The 22,328-nt window shown below is 43.2% G+C and overlaps 1 protein-coding gene across 1 annotated transcript in view; it reads left to right on the forward strand.

The window, feature by feature from the left end:
* LOC147426705 (uncharacterized) overlaps positions 1–12,117 on the forward strand; it is a 67,285-nt gene extending 55,168 nt beyond the window's left edge. Inside the window, exons 3-4 of the mRNA XM_086498872.1 lie at positions 10,543–10,878; positions 11,701–12,117. Coding sequence (XP_086354998.1) covers positions 10,543–10,878; positions 11,701–11,874 — 510 coding nt within the window. The 3' untranslated portion in view covers positions 11,875–12,117. The remainder of the gene's footprint in view (positions 1–10,542; positions 10,879–11,700) is intronic.
* The last annotated feature ends 10,211 nt before the right edge of the window (positions 12,118–22,328 follow it).

The following is a 22,328-nucleotide window of genomic DNA, read 5'->3' on the forward strand; positions in this document are numbered from 1 at the left end:
AGGACGACGACGAAACCGGCTGAAATCTGAAAATGGTAATGGTTGAAATCTGCAAACCTTTATCTGCTGAATTCTGACTCTATGTCAGTGACAATGTCGATGGCGACGATACGACGACGACACGTTGAAAACGCAGATGCTGAAATCTGCGTTTTCTGGGCCGAAAGTGTAAACTTCGCCGGATCTGACCGTGCGGCGAGGATTTGCTGCGGGAAGGTGAGATCTGCGAGGTTTGGGAACTCTACTGCGGTATCTGACTGCTGAAAACTGAAAATGCTGGTCCTAGGGATGAATTTGTCGCGATGGAATTGCAAAACGTTGAGGCTGATCTGCAAACCAAAAACGCTAGGCTGAATTTTGCTTCCTGCGGTGGAAATCTGCTAATGTTAGGAATCTGCCGTCTTCTGGGGAATCTGCTAACGCTAGGGCCGATCTGCTATCAACGGTCGCCGGGAATTTGCAAGTGCAAAAATGCTGGCTGATCTAATGCAAAAACGCTAGCCCTTCTAGGTGAGTTAAAATGCTAAAGTTGTCGCGGGGGGGGGAGTCTTGTTGAGAAGTTGCTTGATGAACACGGGTTTCCTGTTGCCTCTTCTGACAGAAAGTGCTAGGCTAGGTTTTCTTATATACAAATTTAGCAAAATTGCCCTACCTAGTTTCCAACAAAAGTCACTTAAAAATAATAAGTGAAAAATGTCAAAAATAGGGAAAACCAGAGGATATGCATCTAATCTAAGTGTCTGGACATGCACGGTCTTCGAACAGACTCACAAGATTGCCAGATCACTTGTAAGGTGCAGCGGAATGAATGTTTGCGCTTTGCTCAAGATGAGTGCTCCGAACTGTGCTCAAGGTTCCTTCTGTTCTTATGGAAGGTAGAGCCTTCCGTTCTTAATGAGAGAATGCTATGATCACAAACAAAGTGAATGGACACTGTGCGTGCAAGTGTATGAGACTGAGAGATAGAGAGAGAAGAGAGATACGACACCAGAGACGTTGTAAAACCCTCCTTCGAAGGCCCCACTCTCTTCGGCGAGAGTGGTCTACTTATGATTGCACAATCTGGTACAAATGGAATACATGTGACTGATGCAAGTCTAGGCTATGTTGACGACGACGACAGGGACGACGAGGCCGACACTAGGGCTGAAATCTGCAATCTTTGTACTGCCGTCCAAAAACGCTATGGGCTGAATTCTGCGACTAGTTCAAACACGCTGATTTGGGGGCTGTTTTGAAAATCTGTAGGTTTAGGGCTGAAAACTGAGGTTTCTTTAGGTTGAAAACTGATGGTCTTTCCGGTCTGAATCTGCTACCTCTTTAGGGCTGAATCTTGATGGTCTTCTACTGCTGAAAATGGCGATGTCTGAGATCTGCAAAGGCTGAGGTCTTCAAAAACGCTAGGGTTGATGTTCTGCAAAAACGCTAAGCTGAGGTTTTGCAAAAAGCGCTATCTTCTGGGCTTGCTGGCGATGGCTACTCATGCAAAACGCCAAGTGCTGGAAGGTATGGCGATAACCACCTTGATGGAAAAGCCAGGGAATGCTGATGGTTCTTCTTGCTCGGAGGGGGAAACCGCCAAGGGGTCTTGTTGAGAAGTTGCCTGCTGAGCTTGGCTCCTGTTGCCTCTTCTGCCAATTAGTGCTAGTCTAGCTTTGCTTATATACAAACTTACTCAATTTGCTCTACCTACTTTCCAACAAAAGTCACTTAAAAATAATAAGTGAAAAATGTCAAAAATAGGTAAAATAGGCTAAATGCACTGGAAAATTCCCCTTGATGGAATCTGATGGATTTTGATGGGAATGCTTATGATCATGCTGTGTCCAACCAGAGGATATGCATCTATACTAAGTATCTGGACATGCACGGTTTGCGAACAGACTCACAAAAGTGCCAGATCACTTCGTATTCTAGACTAACTTGACTGAACTGAACCCTGGTCATGCTGTAGCTTGTCCACTGACACATAGGGTTGGATGTGTCACGTGACATCACTTCCTATTCTAGACTGACTTGATTGAACTGAATCCTGGTCATGCTGTAGCTTGTCCACTGACACATAGGGTTGGATGTGTCATGTGACATCCCCTCCTTTTCAAAGTGAGGTACTGGTACCAAACTGTATGGCGTCTAGGGAGATCACCAATAGCATCCCGAATCCTGGAAGGGACTCTTTGCAGGCCCACTCTGATGGGTGGGTCGTGCGGTACTTGAACTTCATAAAGGTCTGCAACGCTTGCTTCTTTGGGCCGCGCCGAAAGCGACACAAAGTCTTGTGTGACTCCTTCGATGCTTCAACTTCGTCTAGAGTCCTGCTTCTTTCTTCTTCAAGAATCTCCATGGCTGAAAATTCCTGAAACCATTTCCAACACAAAAACATGAACATACCAATTCCATGTAAAGTGAGTGGAAAAAATCTCGTCTTCCTAAAAGACTGTGCATGCAACGTAGATGAACAAATAGACGGAGTGCCAAATTGTTCACCACACACATGCAAACAATGAGATTGAATCTTTCTCTTCTGATCTAGAGCAATCAAATGTGGCAATGCACAACGGAAATGCCCATGCTTGGTGCTCATATTTTCATGTGCTCTTTCTACCACTGTGTCGTGCCAAGGAAGAGACGGGGAATGTGACTTCCTTGAATGCATACTTTTCAGCTTTTCATGAAAAATCCGCATACATTCGTTCTCATTCATGAGCGAAACGTGCTCAACGTACAATATAGCATGCCTAGTAAAAGGGATCACATAAAGACGCTGACTAAAATACAGGAAACGATCACGAATGAAACACTCGAACAATGCGTGCGTATCAATCATGCGAACACATAATATTTCTTGTGATGGTTCTATTGACCTAGGCTCGAGAGCCAAGATCGGTTGTTCCTGAATGATCGAATCGTCCTGTGGGGGTTCGTTGGACCTTGACTCGAAAGCCAAGATCTGTTCTTCGTGATTGATCGAATCTACAACGAGGTTAGCTTCGCTAGAAAAAAGCATCCACTAACACATCATCCTTGTGAACAATCACATCATCTTCATGCAACTCATCATGCTTGTGAGAAATCACATCTTGATCATGTAAATCATCATGCTTGTCATTGTCATCCAAATCATCATGTTTATCATTATCATTCAAATCATCATGCAAATCATGTTTGTCATGCTTTGGAGAAGAAGAGACTGAGAGAGTCTCCTTTTCCCGAATCTCTTGCATCTGTGCCTGAACTTGAGAAAAGAGTCGCAACATCTCTTGCATTCTTTCTTTGTTCTCGCGATCAAATCTTGCTTGACTTTCTTTTTCTTCCAAGTCGTATTGACGCTCTATGGCTGCCATTTCTTCTTCGTAGTCACGATCTATGGCTGCCATTTCTTCTTCGTAGGCCTTTCTTTCTGCTTCTCTTTCTTCGCGTTCTAACTTTCTTTCCGTAAACAACTGCTTCAACTCCTTTATAGGAGTTAGTGCAGTCCTTGACGTAGATGGGAAAGGGGGAGGGTCGGAAAAACCTCCTGGTGGGGAAAATTCTTCTTCGCCTCTGTCATGCTCATCACCTCCAATCGAAGTATCCATTCCGCTTCGAGTGATGACCATTCTGAAGTCGTGGGTTTTTGTGGGTTCTTGCGGTCTTGAATTCTTAAGTTCACGAGGAACTTTGGGTTCTTGGGCGTACAATAATACGGTGCATTCGTCTACTGACAACGCACCTTTTGAAATTGTTGAAGGCGGCAAAAAGGTTCCTCCCATTTTGCATACAAAGGACAAGATCTTTGAGGCAGATCGATATGTTGAGAACATGGATGAGATGTATGAGAAGATTAAAGTTGCCTTGGAGAAGACTCAGGCAAAGCAGAAAAAGGCTGCTGATCGTCACCGTCGTGAATTGCTGTTATCACCTGGTGATTGGGTTCTGTTATGGTTCGAAAAGGCAAGGTTAAAGAAGATGAAGGGCAAGGAACGGCTGTTTCTTAAGCTCAGCATGCGTTACTATGGGCCTTTTCAAGTGCTTGACAAGATCAGCGATGTGGCTTACAGGCTGAAATTGCCTGATGCGTGGAAGATTTATAATGCGTTTCACGTGAGTCTTCTAAGACACTTCGTGGGTGATGTGCCAGAAGATATGCCAGGTGAGGATCAGCGAGAAGTTGAGGAACTTGATGAGATCCTGGTACCTGAGCAAGTTTTGGCACATAAGGACATAAAAGTTAAAGGACAAGTTGCAAGACGATATTTGGTGAAGTTCAAGAACTATCCGCCTATGGATGCAAAGTGGATGGAAGAGCATGAATTGTTAGAGTCACCAAATGTATTGCAGCTTTACCTTGAAGCCTTTGGGTTACAGCCTACTTATGCCCCAATCCAACGTGTGCAAAGGAGGGGTAATGATAGAGCTAGTACATCAAATGTACATATGAATTCAGTGTAATAGATGGAAATGACAAAAGTATGAAGGCCTCATTAAGTCATTTGTATCTATGTGTTATGACCTTTCTTGCGGATACATGCGATGATAAAAGAGTGTTAATAGCACAAGATCATCAGTGGCGTGTATTTATGGTAAGCAATCGAGGACGTTTGCGATTTCAAGAGGGGGGTATGTCACGGGGACGTGGCAACTGCTAACTTTAGTTGTTGGTTTCTTTCCAAGGGGTTTTGTTTTATTTTTGAGACCCTCTTCTTGAAGTAGCAAACGGTTGGACATTGTATGGCCAATGTGAACGATAGGTTCACCCGCAGATGGGTAGTGGTCGGCACTGGAATTTGTATGGTAAGAGGATGTCTAGGCTTAGAGCAAGATCATATAGGTCTCCCCGTCGCACTTAGCAAGTTGGTGGATACTAGGAAGTGAACTCAATAAAGGCATAAAGTCAAGGTGGGACTACCAACAGAAAGTATCCGACAGTTGGGCCACATTGCACTTTTGGATGCGGTCCCAATGAAGATAGATGGTCAGATGACCACAGGGAGCCCAACGGAATCATTTCCTAAAATTTAGGGAACTGCTATTTTGGGCCGTGAAATGTGTTCGCGTCATTACCTGCGGTATGACTAGGGAAACACTTTACAACTCTGCCGCGAAGTCAACTGGGCAATCAGTTGGGATATTTTTAAGCGGCGAACCCGAAACGGGAAAATGCTTGAAAATGCGCCAAGTGTCAAATTTTCATGCACTTTCCTCCTACAGAAAAAAGGGCGCTGATTTTTAAGCTGGGAAGAGCCTCCTTTTGCATTTTGTCATAGGTTAAGAGCTATGGAGTGCTTCCTTTCCCTCTTATGTACAATGCGGTGCCAGGAGTGATGCCCTGCACGCTACGCACTGCTCTCTCTCTCTCTCCCCTACGAGCAGTATGTTATGCCCCACTAGTGGGCTTTTCATTTGACAATGTACAATTATGTGGGTTCATGCGCGATTGCCGAGGGAAGAGCCTCTTGCAAAAGTACTGGATTAGCTAGTGGCTAATCCCCCGCAGGTACAGGTGAATTCGGAGAGGTTTCACGCCAGAAATCTCGTCCGATTCAAAGGGCAAGTAGCCATACAGGTGTGGGAGCTCGAGGTCTTGCTATAGATGCGACCGGCACGCGAAACGGAGCCCAAAACAGGGAATTACAGCCTGCTGTGTATTTTTTCAGGTTTAGGGTTTCGGCCCTAAACGGACCCAAATACCCCCAGGAGGTTCGGGGACGTGAGGGGACCGCTGTACAGGTGAACTGACGCATTTTCGGGGCAGAAAGCAAAGAATTCAGCGTGCTGCAGATTCTCGCCAAGTTTTGCAAAGTGTCCGTATGTCGGGAAAGTCACCTATTGCGCGGGGATACTGACTGTGAAGCGTCCTAGTACAGTGATGTTGCCGAAATCGGGCCAGAACAGGTGTTTCTTTGCCTTGATTGTGCAGGGCAGCTCGTAGTAGGTCACAGGTTTTATTCCCTTTGTTAAAGAATAAAGAAATACCGAAAGGGGTGCCAATTTTGGGGCCTACAGGTTGTCGGTGTCTGCTCGGAGCATTCTAGCTTCCGAGCCGTGTGTGTACTTAGGCGTTAATCCCCGTTACAGGTTTCCTTTGCAAAGTACTCTGTGTGTGTCTAAAGTAAAGAATTTCGGGTGAAAGCCAACGCCTACCGCCCCACGGGCCGGTTTCAGTCACCGACATAGAGTTAGAATTCAACAGATACAAGATTTGCAGATTTCAGCCTTAGCGTGCATGTCCAGGCACTTAGAGTAGATGCATATCCTCTGGTTGCACACAGCATAATCATCAAATTATTATCAGTACCCATCAGGAGCACTTTACAGTGCATAGAACCTATTTTCCCTATTTTAGTCAGTTTTCACTTATTATTAATAAGTGACTTTGTTGGGAAATTGGGGAGGGAAATTTGGCTAAGCATATATATAAGAAAACCTAGCGCTAGCATTTCCTGGCAGAAGAGGCAGCAGGGACTAAGTTTTGGACAGTGCACCTTCTCAGCAAGAACCCTCAGCAGGCAACCTAGCTTTTTCAGCCACCAAAGACCAGCCAGTGTTTTCAGCATTTGCAGGTCAGCCCAGCGTTTTGTAGTCGCCAATGATGCCTGGCGACAACAGATCACAGCAGACTCCCTAGCGTTTTTGCATTAGACAGCAGATCAGCCCAGCGTTTTTGCATTTGCAGACTATCGTGAGCGTTTGCAGATTCTCGGCGACAGAACCATTCATTTCATCAGCGTTTTGCATTTTCAGCAGTCAGACTCCGTACCGCAGCTCCCAAACCTCGTAGATCTCACCTTCCTACAGCGGAACCTCGCCGCGTGGTCAGATCAGCCAGCATTTGCAGATTCAGCCCGCTATTCGCAGATTTCAGCATCTGCGTTTTCAGGACATCATCGTCACGTCGTCGTCACTGCCGCCGTCAGACATAGAGTTAGAATTCAGTAGATACAAGATTTGCAGATTTCAGCCTTAGCGTTTCCAGGTTTCAGCCCGTCTCGTCGTCGTCCTCATCGTCGTCGACAATCGTTGGCGAGTCCATTGCATTGTAGAGATTTGTGCAATCAATAGTAGACCGCTCTCGCCATAGAGAGTGGGCCTTCGAAGGAGGGTTTGACAACATTCCGGTGTCGTATTCTTCTCTCTCTTTCTCTCAGTCTCCGTACCTTCATTCACAGTGTTTACCCACTTTGTTTGTGACCATTTGCACTATTTCACTAAAGGAACAGAAGGCTCTCCCTTTCGTAAGTAAAAGGAACCCTTGAGCACAGTTAGGAGCACTCATGTTGAGCAAAGTTCAACATTCACTTCTGCTGTACCTTACAACAGAGGTCCCTCGGGAGTTGTACTTTGCAATGATTAATGATAAAGAAATACCAAAAGGGACGCCAGACTTTGGGGTCAATACCTCTGGGCACCGAACTGCGTCGAGCCGTGTTGACTCTCTAGAGAGATTTCCCACGAGGAATCTCATCTAATTCAAGGGGCAAGTGACCCTACAGGTGCGAGAGCTCAAGGGCTACCCAGAAAAGTGATCGGCACGCGGATTGGAGCGCAAAACAGAGAATTCAGCGAGCTGCAATTTCGCGCCAGGTTTTGCAAAGAGCTCTAAAGTGAGTGGAAAGTCTATGTTTGCTTTGTCTGTGGAGACTTCTACTATGGTTATGTTGTCGAAATCGGGTTGGAGTAGAGGAATTTCAGCCCGATAAAACTGGGACAGCTTGTAGAAGTTTACAGGTTTTTCTCAAGTATAATAAGAATAAAGAAATACCGAAAGGGGCATCAGTCTTTGGGGCCAACAGGGTGTCGTTGTCTGCTTGGTAGCGCTCTAGCTGCAGGCCATGGTTTGAAGTGTTGAAGTCGAGTCACATGCTTATTCGTGAAGTTCCTTTGTGTCGTAAAGTTAAAGTAAAGTTATCGGGTGAAAGCCAAAGTCCTTCGCCCTACGCACCGGTTTCAGTTTTGGTCCTGCATCTAGACCCTCCGGATCAGCCGGATGATATGTTTTCTCATGTGGATGATAGGATTGCCTGTAGGCACTTGGTGAGCTGTCATTGGTCATGATCCGACTTGTCAAAGATGTACTTTAGTCTTTGGAGTCCGAGTCTTTGAGGCACTGTTTTTGGGTTTGTCCATATGCGCAACCAGTGTGGATGGCAGTTTGTTGTTTGTTGATTAGAGTGGCATCCATGATGGAATTGTGACGTGGGGGGCAGTTGCATGCCTTTTGCAATTTCAAGGGTCAAACACCTTTTTCAGGTCTTGTCGACAGATCCGGTCTTCTTGCTTATTCCCTTAGTATTTAGACCAGGTAATCTACAGATGGTACCAGATGTAGGTCATGAGTTGGATTTCTGCTACCCGAGACAGTTTTCACCATGATATGCAGCATCACGCGTTGGACCATGTGGAAGGCTCGCTGTGCCCACATTTTAGGCCCTTAGTCCTCCCCTACGTCCACCGTTTTGACAGCCATTTGGACAGAGCTGTTGCATACTCTTCGCAATCAGTGGGATTTTTCATCCGGCTCCTCCAGGGCAGCAAAGCAGCGGCGATCCGTCTTTGTTCATAGATGGGCGAGATCGTTAGTTCTTTTCCGTCGAGATCATGGCCACATCACATGGCATTATGCACCCCCACAATGGTTCCTTTTAGATTTATCATAGAAGCCACCTTGATGTATATATAGTTCACAGCTTGTTGGCCCACTTTTGTACTTCCTCTGGGTCATAGGCCATTGTGCATCTCCAGAGGTCTCTTATGTACACAGAATACAGCCCCTTTTCTTGCAAGAGAGAGAGAGAGAGAGAGAGAGAGAGAGAGAGAGAGAGAGAGAGAGAGAGAGAGAGAGAGAGAGATTTTGTTCTCAATGTGGGACAGATAAAGAGCCTAGCTGCAGAATTGAAACTGGACCGTCATGATCTGATTTATTTCTTGCAAAACAGACAGAGAGAGAGAGAGAGAGAGAGAGAGAGAGAGAGAGAGAGAGAGAGAGAGAGAGAGAGATTTTGTTCTCAATGTGGGACAGATAAAGAGCCTAGCTGCAGAATTGAAACTGGACCGTCATGATCTGATTTATTTCTTGCAAAACAGAGAGAGAGACAGAGAGAAAAAGAAAGAAAGATTTTTTAACGTCCATAGGAGGCCGAAATCGGCCTATGAGACAAATCAAAGTACATGGGGTGGGTGTCCTCTGGATATCCTGTGAAGGATGAAAAGGTACAAAGCAAAAATAGCTATCCTGTGTAAGGATTGAGGGAGGAGGGAGGTGGTACAAGGTTGGGGTTCTAAAAACAGGGGAGAGATGCAATCCTATATGCCGCGGGGTATATACAATCATGAAAGAAATGCTATCATATCTCTAGCTCCATCCAGTCCCGTAATTAGGGTGTAAGACATGATGCATGGGTGGGTGAGGTGTGAACAATCCCCGTAGGATGGCGGTTGGATCTGCAAAAGCTCGGATGCGTCTCTCCTCTATAGATCTGTAGTAGCGCTCGTGGATCTCTTGGATCTCTCTCTGGTGAAGTCGGGGTGCCCTACGCCCATGGGGACGTGGACGTATGCGAGCTCGGACCTCCTCAGCCTGCTGTAGAGTCACTCCTCTCTGAGTAGTCTGGGATGGTGGTACTACTGTGTCCCTCTGGAAGAAATCTGTAAACTGTGTCTGGCGCTCGTCTCTCATGACTGATGATGTCTGAAGGAGAGAGTCCCGGTGCTGCTGTGCCTCTATGAGGAAGCGGCCGAAAAGTCGCTGGTCTCTTGAGTGAGTAAGGTGGGCTGATCTGCAAACAAAGTTGGATAGCTGATCTGCAAACAAAGTCGGATATCTGCCTCTGATCCCCTCATATGCTCTACATCTGCACACAAAATGCTCCTCACTCTCAATGTCTGCTATGCAAAGTCTGCATATCCTCTCTGCCCTGGGGACATGTGCAGCTCTCCCTGCCTCAAATCTCTAGCTGGTGTGATGATACTCTGAGCTGTCCAATGGCGACCCGTGCTCTATGTGACATGTGGACACCATGTATCTCGGTCTCTGGATGAAACCATCTGCTAGGATGGTCAGGAAGTGGTCTCTGTAGTATTGCCTCTTCGTAGGAAGAGGCTCTCTGGGTGTGATCCATGTCTCTCGGATGTATAGCTGCCAGAGATCCTGTCTGAGAACTCGATTCCTCTCATGGTGTGAGAGGCGTATGTATGGGGAGTCAAGATCATACTGAAAAGGGGGCAAGTCTGTGATGTCCAAGCTATGGGATGTGAACCACTCTGTGACCTGTGAGTACCATGCTCTGGTGTCCCCCTTTTGATGTAGCTGTATCGATGCCTCGAAAGCTCTGCATGTGAGTCTGTCTGGTGGAAGCTCTCGCATGCGCCGGATGAAGCAAACTGTCTGGAAGAGGGCGTCTACTAGCATCGGGGGTGCCGCTAGCTCTGCTCTGATGATGTCGTGTGGTACTGATGGTTTGCTATGGAGCAAACGAGAGAGAGAGAGAGAGAGAGAGAGAGAGAGAGAGAGAGAGAGAGAGAGAGAGAGAGAGAGAGATTGATTTTGTTCTCAATGTGGGACAGATAAAGAGCCTAGCTGCAGAATTGAAGCTGGACCGTCATGATCTGATTTATTTCTTGAAGAATCCTCCACCAGAGCTCCTGATGGCAGTTAGTGCTTTAGAAGAAAATGCAGATGAAGATAATGAGTCAGTTCCTGATCAAGCTGATGTTGGTGCTGATATTGAAAAGACTGATGTCTCTGTTACTGTGTCAGTGAATGACGACCAGGACATGAATAAACCCACAGAAACACAAAAGCCAACTTATGGTCCCAGGGATTGGTATAAGGGAAAGCGTATAAAGAAGACTAATTTATTGACTCTTGAGCGCGTTTACCAGCGATCACGACGGCCAACTGTAAGTGGATTTTGTTAATTTTTGTTTTGATTTATGGCTTGTCTGAAATCCTGTGCAATTTCCTTGTCTTGAGACATTAAGGGACCGCACATGTGTGTAATTTAAGTAGTAAATGCCCCATGTCTTGTATGAGACCATTTTTGAAGAGAATATTAACTTAGGTGTTGCAATATTGTGCATGAAAGTGTCCTCTTGACAGCGCATGCCCTCGGCTTTTAACGTTGACTTTGTAAATGCATCATGTTTGAAGTATGCATCCTACTAATAAGCATAACGCTCTGTTTTTCTAGCTTGTCAGAAAGCCTTGGCAATTGACTCAAACTTATGCTGAAGGGAACTTTTAAGGCACATCATTGTTAGTATAGGAAGATTTTCCTGAAAAGGAACATCGGGCAGAGCATTGCGTAGTGGAAGGCAGAGATGAGGTTTTCATTGGTGCTTTGCTTAGCAGGGTTAAAAAGGGTGTTTGAAACAACATGTTGGGCTCTTGTATAGATAGCTAAAGAAGAAGACTCTAAATTCTGCTCAGGAAATTGCTGACAGCTATGTTCTCACTAGCTAGCTTCAAAGGCATAAGTATTCATGAAGGGTTTTTAGAAGGCGATGAACTCTTCTTAATAGGTCTAGGTTAATGTCCTTCAGACGGTACATTGTTTGAAACTTGTGCACACATGGGTGCACAGCATTGCCAGTCGATACTGTTTTAATGTGTTCTGTCTTGAACATTTTGAGAGGATATGGTTCATTCCAAGCATCAATGACTACGCATGTGTGCTTATCAAATGGGACAATTTAAACATGTGCTGTTTCTCTGTGTCGTAGAACTCTATGATCGAAAGTTTGGTACAAGCAACACATCTACCTCGCTCACGAATTTTGGAGTGGTTTGAGGAGCAAAGAGCAAGGTCAGGCGCACGGAGTCCTCCCAGGCCAAATGCTGCTTCAAGGCAGGCCTGGAAAAAGCCTGTCACTCACTCCTTTGAAAGACTGCATTAGAACACTTTTAGTGGAGCTATTGTTGAAATTTTCTGTTTCGAGAAAACAGTGGATACTACAAAGGATCCCGTGGGAAAGTTAGTTCCAGGTTATGCTTGCAAGGGAACACGGTCCTATAATCTTGATTTGTTCTTAGTTATTGCAAGCTTGTATAGTTGTTGAGGCTTGACAATCCCATTGTAACTTGATATGAATGCTTTGTTTTGTACTCATATTTGGACTTGCATACCAACATTCAGTGAAGATTCTCTCTCTCTCTCTCTCTCTCTCTCTCTCTCACACACACACACACACACACACACACACACAAACACACAAGATATAGAAATAAAAACATTGTTCAATGTCTGGTGTGTGTTGAAGACTAAGAGCTAAGATTGGAGGTTGGAATTGGCCTAAAGGGGAATTGTTTGCTAGGTGATATTTGGAAGAAGGGAGGCTTGCATTTTTCAATTAGACTATTTGAAACCCGGTATAAGGGTGACAATGTTCTAAGAAGTGTTATATTGCCTCTCTTGGTTAGCTCATTCAAGGAGTTTGTTGAAATGAGTTTATTGAAATAAGTAAAGCAAGTTAGGGGTTGTTGACTAGTTTGATCTGCTTTTGTATCACATGCACATACTGTTGTTATGATCGCATTAACGAGGAACACGGAATGGGGCCCAGATGGTTAAAAGTAAGGAACAGGTTTGGTGCAAAAGAAAAAAGCCAAAACAAAAAACCACATAGATGCAACATTGTGAGCAACACTACATTAGGAGATTTCGGAGGTCTTTTAGAGGGCCTTATGGAGGAGAGAGAAAAGGAGACGCATCCAATGAGCAACAAGGCAACATAATATAGAAAATAGAAGGAAAAAAAAATCAAGAAATAACAAAAAAAAGGCCAATCGTGAGGTAACATCTCGTTTTTACGGGGTTAAAGGCATCCATATGTGGATCCAGGAGTTTGATAGTCATAAAGCTATTGAAAGATGATTACCTAAATCTGTCAAGCTTTCTTTTTCTACTCGGAAAGAGCCATGGTTTTTTCTTCTTCCTATCCTTATAGCTCTAGGGGTCGTATTCTCTCTCCATTAGTTTGTCGAGGAGGCCAAGTAGCTCTATCACCATCTCAAACTTCATCAATATAGATAGTCAATGGTAAGAGTAGAGGATATCCAAAGGTTCTTGGGTTCTTATGCAACCAATGAGGAGAAGGAAAAGATCTTCTACATCAAATCTATTTCGTTCAGCATGGAAAGCAGGAATGCTAGATTTCAAAGTGGAGGTCGGCAAGAAAACTATAAGGAAGTTTTGGTTTAGCAGGTCTATAGTCACTCTGACGTGATTGTAAATACCGGAGATGTCCCATTGGTTTATCATCCACGATGCAACTGTAAGTGCTTTCTTAGCCTTCTTTTTGTATTCTTCCTTTGAGATCTTATTGGTCTCTTACTTTCTTTTCTTTTTGAAGAGATGACCTATATTAAACAAGGTAGATCTAGTTCTTTAAAGTATTCTTAAATTCTATTCAGTTGTCTGACTAAGTTGTCTTGGTTATTGCAATTGCAGATGTTTTATCTTTCATCATACGAGGAACGGAAGTCAGTGGAGTGTATATTAGGTCTCATATATGTAATCCACGGTTGACATTGGTGTTTTACTATATGTTGGAAGAATTAGCAAAAGTCTTGTAGATGAGGGCATTTTCTTCTAAGAGCACTTCTATCAGCTCAACCAGAGAAATCAAAAAGGTACTTTGGTTAAACTTTCTCCCCCTACCAATTGGAGCTGTATTGATTGGTCAGTTTCGGACACCAGTGTGAAGCTCTCCGAAGTATGTTGTTTAGGGATGTGTAGAGTTCTCTACGAAATTCTATACCTACCAAAATAGTGAAGATTGTTAATTTTTGTCCTATAAGTTTATTTGTGGAACTATTTCACACCTGTCACATACACGTTGCAAAGAAAATGCTAGTATGTAAATCTCTAGACACTTGTTTCTTTGACAAGCTTCTTGATAGAGAGTGGTTATGTTAAAGAGGAAGATGACATACATTGTGAGGTTGCACTCGACACTTGGGTGGCCAAGTACATGATCGGCACACAATCACTGCGTATCTGTCACACGTGTCAAAGCAAGGGACTTGTCGTACACTGTGTGCGAGCCACAAATGGTTGCAAGCACACAACCAAATTAATCTAACAAGCTCAAGAGAGCAAGGGTGTGTCACTCACCGTTCCACGTTCGCCTTCGTGGAGGATTTCTCGTCGCGAAAAAGAGAGCTATTGTCGTGCTGCGCTCAAGCGTCTCGTCACCGTCGTACCATTGCAATGCTCGATCACATACACTCTCTCTCTCTTTCTCTCTCTCACTCATACATATACACACACAAGGAGATGAAGAAGAAGATGGAGATGGAGCAAGAACACTTTTCAATTGCACAAATAAAAAAATGAGTGATTTTTAGGTTTAGGTGACTTTTATATGAGCTCGCCTATTCGCACTTGGACGCGTATGCTTAGCCAACTAGCCCTTGAATGTTCCAGTTAGAGTGTACCTCTCATTGGCGATCACTCTTATCCTTTTCCTATTGAATCGACAAGCTCGGTCCATGACTACTAATAGTGGATGCCGGTGGTTAAATGCTCCCCTTCCTGATGTAGATTCCGTCCTCGGAAGCTATTGAGTTGAAGCTCCTTCGTCGAGGTGGAAAAACATTTGAGATGAATGTCCTTAGCCTTCTTCAGTCACTGCAAAATCAAACAAAATTGACACAGTAATTGTATTCTTATATACAATTAAAAAGTATATATAGTTGTAGGCAGACAAATTGATTGATAACAGAATATTAAACAATTTGTCATCAATAAACATTAAATTATAATATAATCAAATGCATAAACAATTGTAAAGGTCAAAAACTAAACAAGTATGGGGTCGCTAATTTAACGATCGAAAGCACTAAAGATCAATTATTAATACCATGGGTAAGCTTCTCAATTTTCTCTAGTCAATTAAGTTGTTTGATCGCAAGGGCCAAGTACTTCATGTCCGAGGGCTGACTAGAGGCTATATCTAGAAGACCTTGTAGTTAAGCTACGATAAAAAAAATTGCTCATGAAATCATCGACTGACTTATTTTCTTTTTTTTGACTCCCCAAAGTCTTTTCACATTGATTCATGCTTTGGATTTTTTGTTTTTCAAGGAAAAGCGTCTACACTGGGAACCTCTAGGGCTCTAGTATGATAGACGATACATGTGACTAAAGTACCAAATCAAGCTGAGATTTCTCTTCTTGCTTAAGATTTTACATTGTGGCACTTTTGATTTTTTTTTTGTTCGTTTTCAACATTTTAATTTTGTAACTTTGTGGAGCCATATAACACTGTTACCCTCCCCAGGCTCATCACATTAGTAAACTTCCTTTATAATACTTAAGCTAAAGGTCAATAAGGACTAAGTCCACTAGAAAGCCCTAGTACATTACACACAATGTTGTTTAAATCTGATTAAGAACGTAAGTAACCATTGATTATTAAGAAGGCATTCCCTATGGTATTAAGAGAAGATCTCTAACGCCTAGCTTGGTCAAACTAGCTTAATCGGATTGCTTGATTTTTAAACTTAAACAAGTGATTATGATAAAAAATTACATTGAATTTAATGTTTGGTACTAAGAAAATGCGTTGAATATTATGCTACCAATCATAATTAAAGCAGACAAACATGGATGAAAAAAAGATAGAGGACAATGTTAATGGACAAGAACACCTGTTTATGTTGATGATCGAGCTTGATTTGAAGAGTGAACGAGAGAAAGATTCCATGAAGGTTCAAATCCTAACAATAGTAACACGTTCCTATACACACTAGGAAACACAAAGAATACCTCTAGGAAGCACATTAGTGGGAAGGGGTACCAATCCTTATTGAACACAATTAAACAACATAAGGAACCCTAATCTAATTATTTGCACTCTCCCTAGAGAGTCAAGGGAATGAGATATTGTAGAGATTGGGGGGGAACCCTAAGGCTAAACCTCTATACTTGTCGTTAAGAAAAACAAAGTCATCATCCGTGAGACCATATGTGTCATCCGTGTAATCACGTAAATTGTCTTCATCATTAGAGACACCAATGTTTACTAAGAAGGTCACTAGACGCCTGTAGACATCTTGGTCAAGAGGGTAGTTTTGTGTAATCGGAGTGACGTACTCTACTAAGTATGGATCAGTTGTGGTCAAGAGACGTATCAACCATTCTAATTTCTCAAAATTCCTCTCACATGCTAGCTTACATACCAAATTCCATTCACATGCAAGCACTGAGTAGACTATGTGAAACACTTGGGCAAAGTAAAGAGGGTATCTCTCGCCCAAGGCAGGAGTGGATGACTCTAGCATACTAGCCATATCTATACACACAAATAAATGATGGTTAGAATGCAAATATTACAAGGGTCGTATCAAAAGGTTGTGTCCTTGTGCATAATGTGTTTTTATGATTTTGTGTTATGTATAGAACTCGTAGGTTTTCAGATTTTTGTTTGGTGCCTTGCTCTTTTACTTTCTTATTTTTATTTTTTTATGAGTATAAGGCTTTATATATACATTCCTAAGTTTGGGAGATTGAGAGGTCAGGGAGGAAGATTAAGAGGGAAGCAAGTGAATGATGGATGTCAGCAAACACTCCCCCCTTCCTTGGGTAGATCATACCTTTTGAAATGACATTGTCACCTTTTGAAAACAATTGTTCCAAGTTGTTATGGGTGAAGGCTTTAACCAATACTTTTCAACCGCCCTATACGTTTCATCTAGTTGCAAGGGTGGTAAGGTACTCTCCCATGATTTTATGTGCAACGTTCTTGTAGGTGGTGAACTTACAACGGGAGGTGCAAACTCTTCCTTGTTTGTATACTGGTAGGTGAAGGTTGTGTCGAAGCTTCTACTTTCATATAGGAACTACATGAAGAGCAAAAAGCTTCATTTGACTTCCTTATTCCTGAGCTAGGTGGAACAAATCGTTCTTTCTTCGGTACCCAAACTAGCTCTGGAGCGCGTGTGTAGCATTCTGTGATTTTTTTTTTTCCGCAATCGTCAATTCCCTTTGGAGCTACAGGATTGGGCTCACATGGGTCAGGTGACTGGTAAGAGCACAATTTACGTTTTGGCATCCAGATTTGATCATTTCCTTCATAGAGCCTTGGGCTTCCAATAGTTTTTTAAGAACCCAACGCAACGTTTCTTTACATTTCTTGGGGCGAGTGGGACGTTTCTTACCAGGATCCTATCTTTTAGCACTAGCTATGGTTGCTAAAGAAGCTTTAGGGACTCACTTGTATGTTTTCTTTGCTATATTAGGATGGGTTTTGTGTGTCTCAAGCTTTATTTCAACTCCAACAGTTGAAGTTCGAGAGAGTTGGGCTATGGGAACATATGGTTCAACCTCTTGGACATGTAATGTTTTGGGTTTTATTTCCTTAAGAGGCAATATCTCAAGGACTATGGCTTGAGTGGCAAGGCTAAGAGTTGGTTTCTGCTTTGTGACACCCCCTGTCCCCCAATCAATAGTGCATTTGGTGGCTATCATCCACGTGCGTCCTAGGTTTATATTACCCTCCATAGTTCCAGCAGGCATGACAAAAAAGTCTTGAGCTACAACCCCATTGTCATAACTGACAGAAGTGTGCCATATTCCAAAAACCACAGTTTTTTTCATGTTGAAACCCTTGACTTGGATATACTCTCAGATAGAGATGGCTTCCCTAACTGACACCAAACTCCATAGGATAACAGATTATACTTAGCACCCGTGTCCAATAAAGCGTTATATAGAACTTTTTCATAGGAGCTATTTAGCTCAATAAGGTATCGTAGAGGTGTGTCAGAGTCCAACCAATCATCCTCTGTTTCAATGTGGAATGCATGTGTAACTCCAAGGTTGGTCTCTCGTTGGCGTTTTATGGGTTGTTGTCTCTCTTTAGCCTCAGCTTGAGCTTGTATCTTCTTCAATTCTGTTTGTGCCTTGGCTGTCTTTTTTTGATGGATGGCACGTAGCTCCTCTCGGCTTAGAGGATCATAATATCTTTTAAATTTGCTGCCATTGAGGAATTCGATGGTTTCAACTCCATCAAGAGTCTCCACACGAATGGTTCCTTGTGGGATGATTTCACATACTCTATATGGTCCTTTTCTCGCATATTTCAACTTTTTCTTTTTGTTACACACTCCATACATAAGGACTTTATCACCAACATTGATATTCTTTGAGCAATTGTATATACAATCTTACGTTCCTTTGTGGTGTAGGATTTGAAATGTTAAGGTGCAGAGTGTAAGTCTGTGGAGTTCTGTTGTTCTGTGGACTGTGATTTCACTTTCGATTCTTTTTGTTGTTGAGCTAACTCTCGATTTTGACGTCTCCTTATGGTACAACTCAACTTTGGCTTCTCTGTAGCCTCTAGTTGTGCGATGTCAGTGGGTTGTGGACTACACCACATAACGCTTTGAAGGTATTCACCCCAGTTATCTACCAACTTCCGATGAGCATCACATGTCCCTATATAATTAAGCCATTCTACGGTAGATTTCTTTTCATTTATTCTAGTACGCACATTTGCTCGATATCACCGCCTCTTATATCTCTTACTCTTCTTGTCTAATTTTCAATTACGGTCGATCTCTATTGAAGAGTCACTAGATGAATCGCTACTTGTTTCTTCTGCTCCCTTGGACAGATTGTCATCTAGGGTACCACTAGGCCCTGAATGGTTTGTCCACACATTTGCACTAAGATTTAACTCAGATTCTTTTTCCTCAGAGTCAATTTCAATTGATGATTTTGACCGCAAATCGTGTGTACTATAGTCTTGTGAGACGCTACTGGTTCCAATGCCAGTCAAACCTTCATCTTGTAGATCATCAGAAGCTATATGCATTGCTTCTAGCATGTTTGAGGGTACGAGTGGTGGCATTTCATCCCCCTCAGGTGTTACCTTGGTCATCCCTCTGTTTTTCCAAGTGTCTATGGTTGCTGCTAAGTGGACCCAATCCACATTGTCCGACTCAGTTATCCCACGTTGTACATCCATATAAGGAGAATCTTCCCCAACATCAGTGTCCACTTTATATGTGTAACAATATTGCAATGGGGGTCGAGTGAACTATAGTGTCAGATATATGATCCATTATAAACCTGTTTCTTAGAGGATGTGCTCGACCAGTTACAAGATCCGCTCGAATGACATAATCTTGGAACTGCAAGTAGACATGGTTTTTAGACCGGTCATGCACCGTCCATAACAATGAAGGTATTTCTTATTTTATGTCCAAAGACCTTGATCTTGAGATCTTCTAGCATCCCAATCGGTTTAAGTAGAGCCATTGACCATCTTTATTACTATGGTTGTGGTCTCAAGGTGAGGTCTTCCCATAGTTTCCCAACAATTTTTAGTCACAATGCTAACCCCATCACCGACATCAAAGATTCCCTTCATAGTTAATCCCTTGGTAGTGATTGGTATGGTTGCATTGGATTCATCGCCCTCAACTCAACTTGTTAACATGTATTTCCACAACAGGGTTCTCATCTAGGTTGGGTTGTGGATCTAAGTATTCCTCCTCTATTGGCATCTCCCTAGCTCCATCCATCTATGCAAATTGTGGTAGCCCGACCTTCAGTTCTCCATTGAGGAAAGCTCGAAGAGCTAAGAATAGCTCGGGGTCTCCATATAGTTTGGACATGATGGTGGTTCTTACTTCTGAAGCCATGAAATCCATCAATTTGGCAATGTTTAACGACACCTTTTGGGCTTCAGTCCCTAGACGTGGGGAAGATGGGATCTCCATTTCTTCGATAAGGTCAGGTAGTCCCTATGTAAACATTCTTTCCAACAAGAAGTGAATCTGCCCACTTTCCCATGACTTTTAAGTCACTTTCTTCTTGGATGACACTAGGTATGGCTAGGGGTCTATGGACTTTGTGAGGTTGTGTTGCGTAGGAAACAATGTGACTGTTACCTGGATCTGCCTAGGTACTGGTTCTAGATTCCTTTGGGTATCTTCTACCAAAATATTTAATTGCTTGATTCGCTCGATCTCCTCTGTAGGGTTTGGATAAGTTCCTATCTTCTTCTTGGATCCTGGCCATTGTGGCTCATGATGATCTTCCTTGTTGGTTTCTTTCTTAGTGGTCATTTTGGTCTCCATGGTTTCACGTGAATCAGAATCCTCTTCAGCGTCGTTCATATATACGGGGTCGTCACCAGTCCCTATGTTGGTCTTTGAACTGGGGTCTAACTTCGCTGCTTTTTGCGATCTCTTCTTTCGTGTTTTCTTCTTCTTTTGAGATTGGGAAATTGATGCCGTGTCTCTTTATTCAAGAATATAATTTTGTTTTTGGAGCGGTGTACTTTGTGATGGATCCTCGATAACCTCAATCAAATTTAATGGCGTGATCTTCGGTGCATTTGGATTATTCGGACATCGGGCAATCAAATGATCTATGCCACATCGATTACACATGAATATTGACAGTGTAGACGTGCTTGCTTGATTGGTTTGCATTAGTGTGGCATTCTTTTGTAGCCTAATAGGACACTCGGCCACACGATGTGGACCTCCACACTCATAGCATTGAAGAGGTGGTCTCTTGGTGCAGTGAAATTGATATTTTGGCCTCTTGCAAAGAGAGTAGCTACTTGATAGACATGTTTGACTTGTCCCCAATAGTCCTCCATGTAGTATTGTGGACTTTCTTCAAGCACATCAATCCCATAGGCAATATTAGGGTCTATATCTTCTTCACAACCTTCCAAACAAGCAATAGATGACTCACAACCCACTTGATTCACAGAAGTGATTCTTGGATGTGGTGGTTGCGGTCCTAGCACTGGAGGTGGTAAGGGTGTTGTTTGAACAACATTTTGGGCCGTAGGGACCATGTGTTCTGACGTTTGTTCAAGAGGTGGGGCCGGCATCAATGCAGACACTCGAGGTGTATCTGTCCATGCTACGGTTGGTCTATTGGCCATTGCACGCTTAAATACTATGCAATCCTTAGCTTGATGACCATACCTCCCACATGCATTGCAATTCCCATTGAATTATACTCTAAAAGTAGGGAACTCACTGGTACTATGCGGACCATAGCATACTGAGCACCATTGTTGCTCCCTTCTTGGATACATATGATTGTTTTGCGGAGCATGATTGTCTCTAAGACTCTCTTGAAAGGCCTTGGTGAGATCTGATAAAGTCATCTCAGATATCTTTGGCTCCTTAGCAATAGGCTTTAGGGTCATTTGTTGATGTCCCGATGCTTGCGAGCTAGTAGATTTAGGCTCAACAGACACTCTTTCTCCTTGATCATTAAATTATCCTCCAATTGGATCGCATTGGTTGTGATTGCTTCCCAAGTGGTAATACCTCTAATGAGTAGGCCATTGTAGATATCCTCATGTCATAATCCCCTAATGAATCTATCAAGCAATTGATTATTATTGAAGCGCTCATTTGGATTACAACGAGAATTCAAATGCTTCAAGCGACTAATAAAGTCTCTCACCGACTCTCCTTCCTCTCGTTGGGCTTTTTGGTGCTGAGAGGCTACACCCCAAAGCATTCCTTCTCGTATGTATTCTTTCAAGAACAGTCTCCTAAGAGTAGGGTAAATCGTTTTTTCTTCCACCCTTAGGGTTCTATAACAATCCCAACCTTCCCACTTAAGGTTAGGCTTAAAGAATTACTCTTATGCAGGTCATTGTGTTCTCCTAGAGAATCGCATATTTGTTCAAACACTTCGATATGCTTTCTCACATCCCCGTCTCCACTAAATTTTTGTGTGAGCGTGGCTATTTGTACTGCCGTACCTCTAGGCTCTCTATCAGCCGTGTTACGCATCTTCTTAGCAATAGATCGATCGATGGTTTGAGCAAATGCTACCAAATCTCCTAAATAAACAAGTATAGTCGCCGCAGGTGCAGGTGCTCCTGGAACTACATGTGGGATGGGGGTTGCCCTTGGCCTTGGCATACGCACGGTCCTCGGGTCCTATACCTCGTATGGTGGTGTACACACGTGGTTGTCCAAAGTTCATAGGTGTGGCCCTAGGCATAGCCGGTGCCGGATATGACATGTTATTGCTAAATGGTATGGCCCCACTTGAATAAGAGCTCAGATAATGCCATTGTGGAGTGTAAGCCCTTGGCATAATTGGGGGTGTGGGAGCTTCGTGGGCATGAGGTGCAATAGATACATAGGCTTGATACACACCTGTAGGTATTGTTGGGGGCACTGTGCTACTAGGTAGCAGTGTAGTGCTAACAAACGAGGTCCATGGTGCTCCATTAATTTGCTCAAGGTTATTTTGTGCTTGGTAACTTACCATTTTGAAGTAGTAGTAGGGGGTATGGCGCTCTATGCTAAGACAAAAACACTAAAAATTTTGAGTGTTAATAAAACCTTATAT

Source organism: Adiantum capillus-veneris, chromosome 24 (genome assembly GCF_014529385.1).
Source record: "Adiantum capillus-veneris isolate H3 chromosome 24, ASM1452938v2, whole genome shotgun sequence".
Taxonomy (NCBI): domain Eukaryota; kingdom Viridiplantae; phylum Streptophyta; class Polypodiopsida; order Polypodiales; family Pteridaceae; genus Adiantum; species Adiantum capillus-veneris.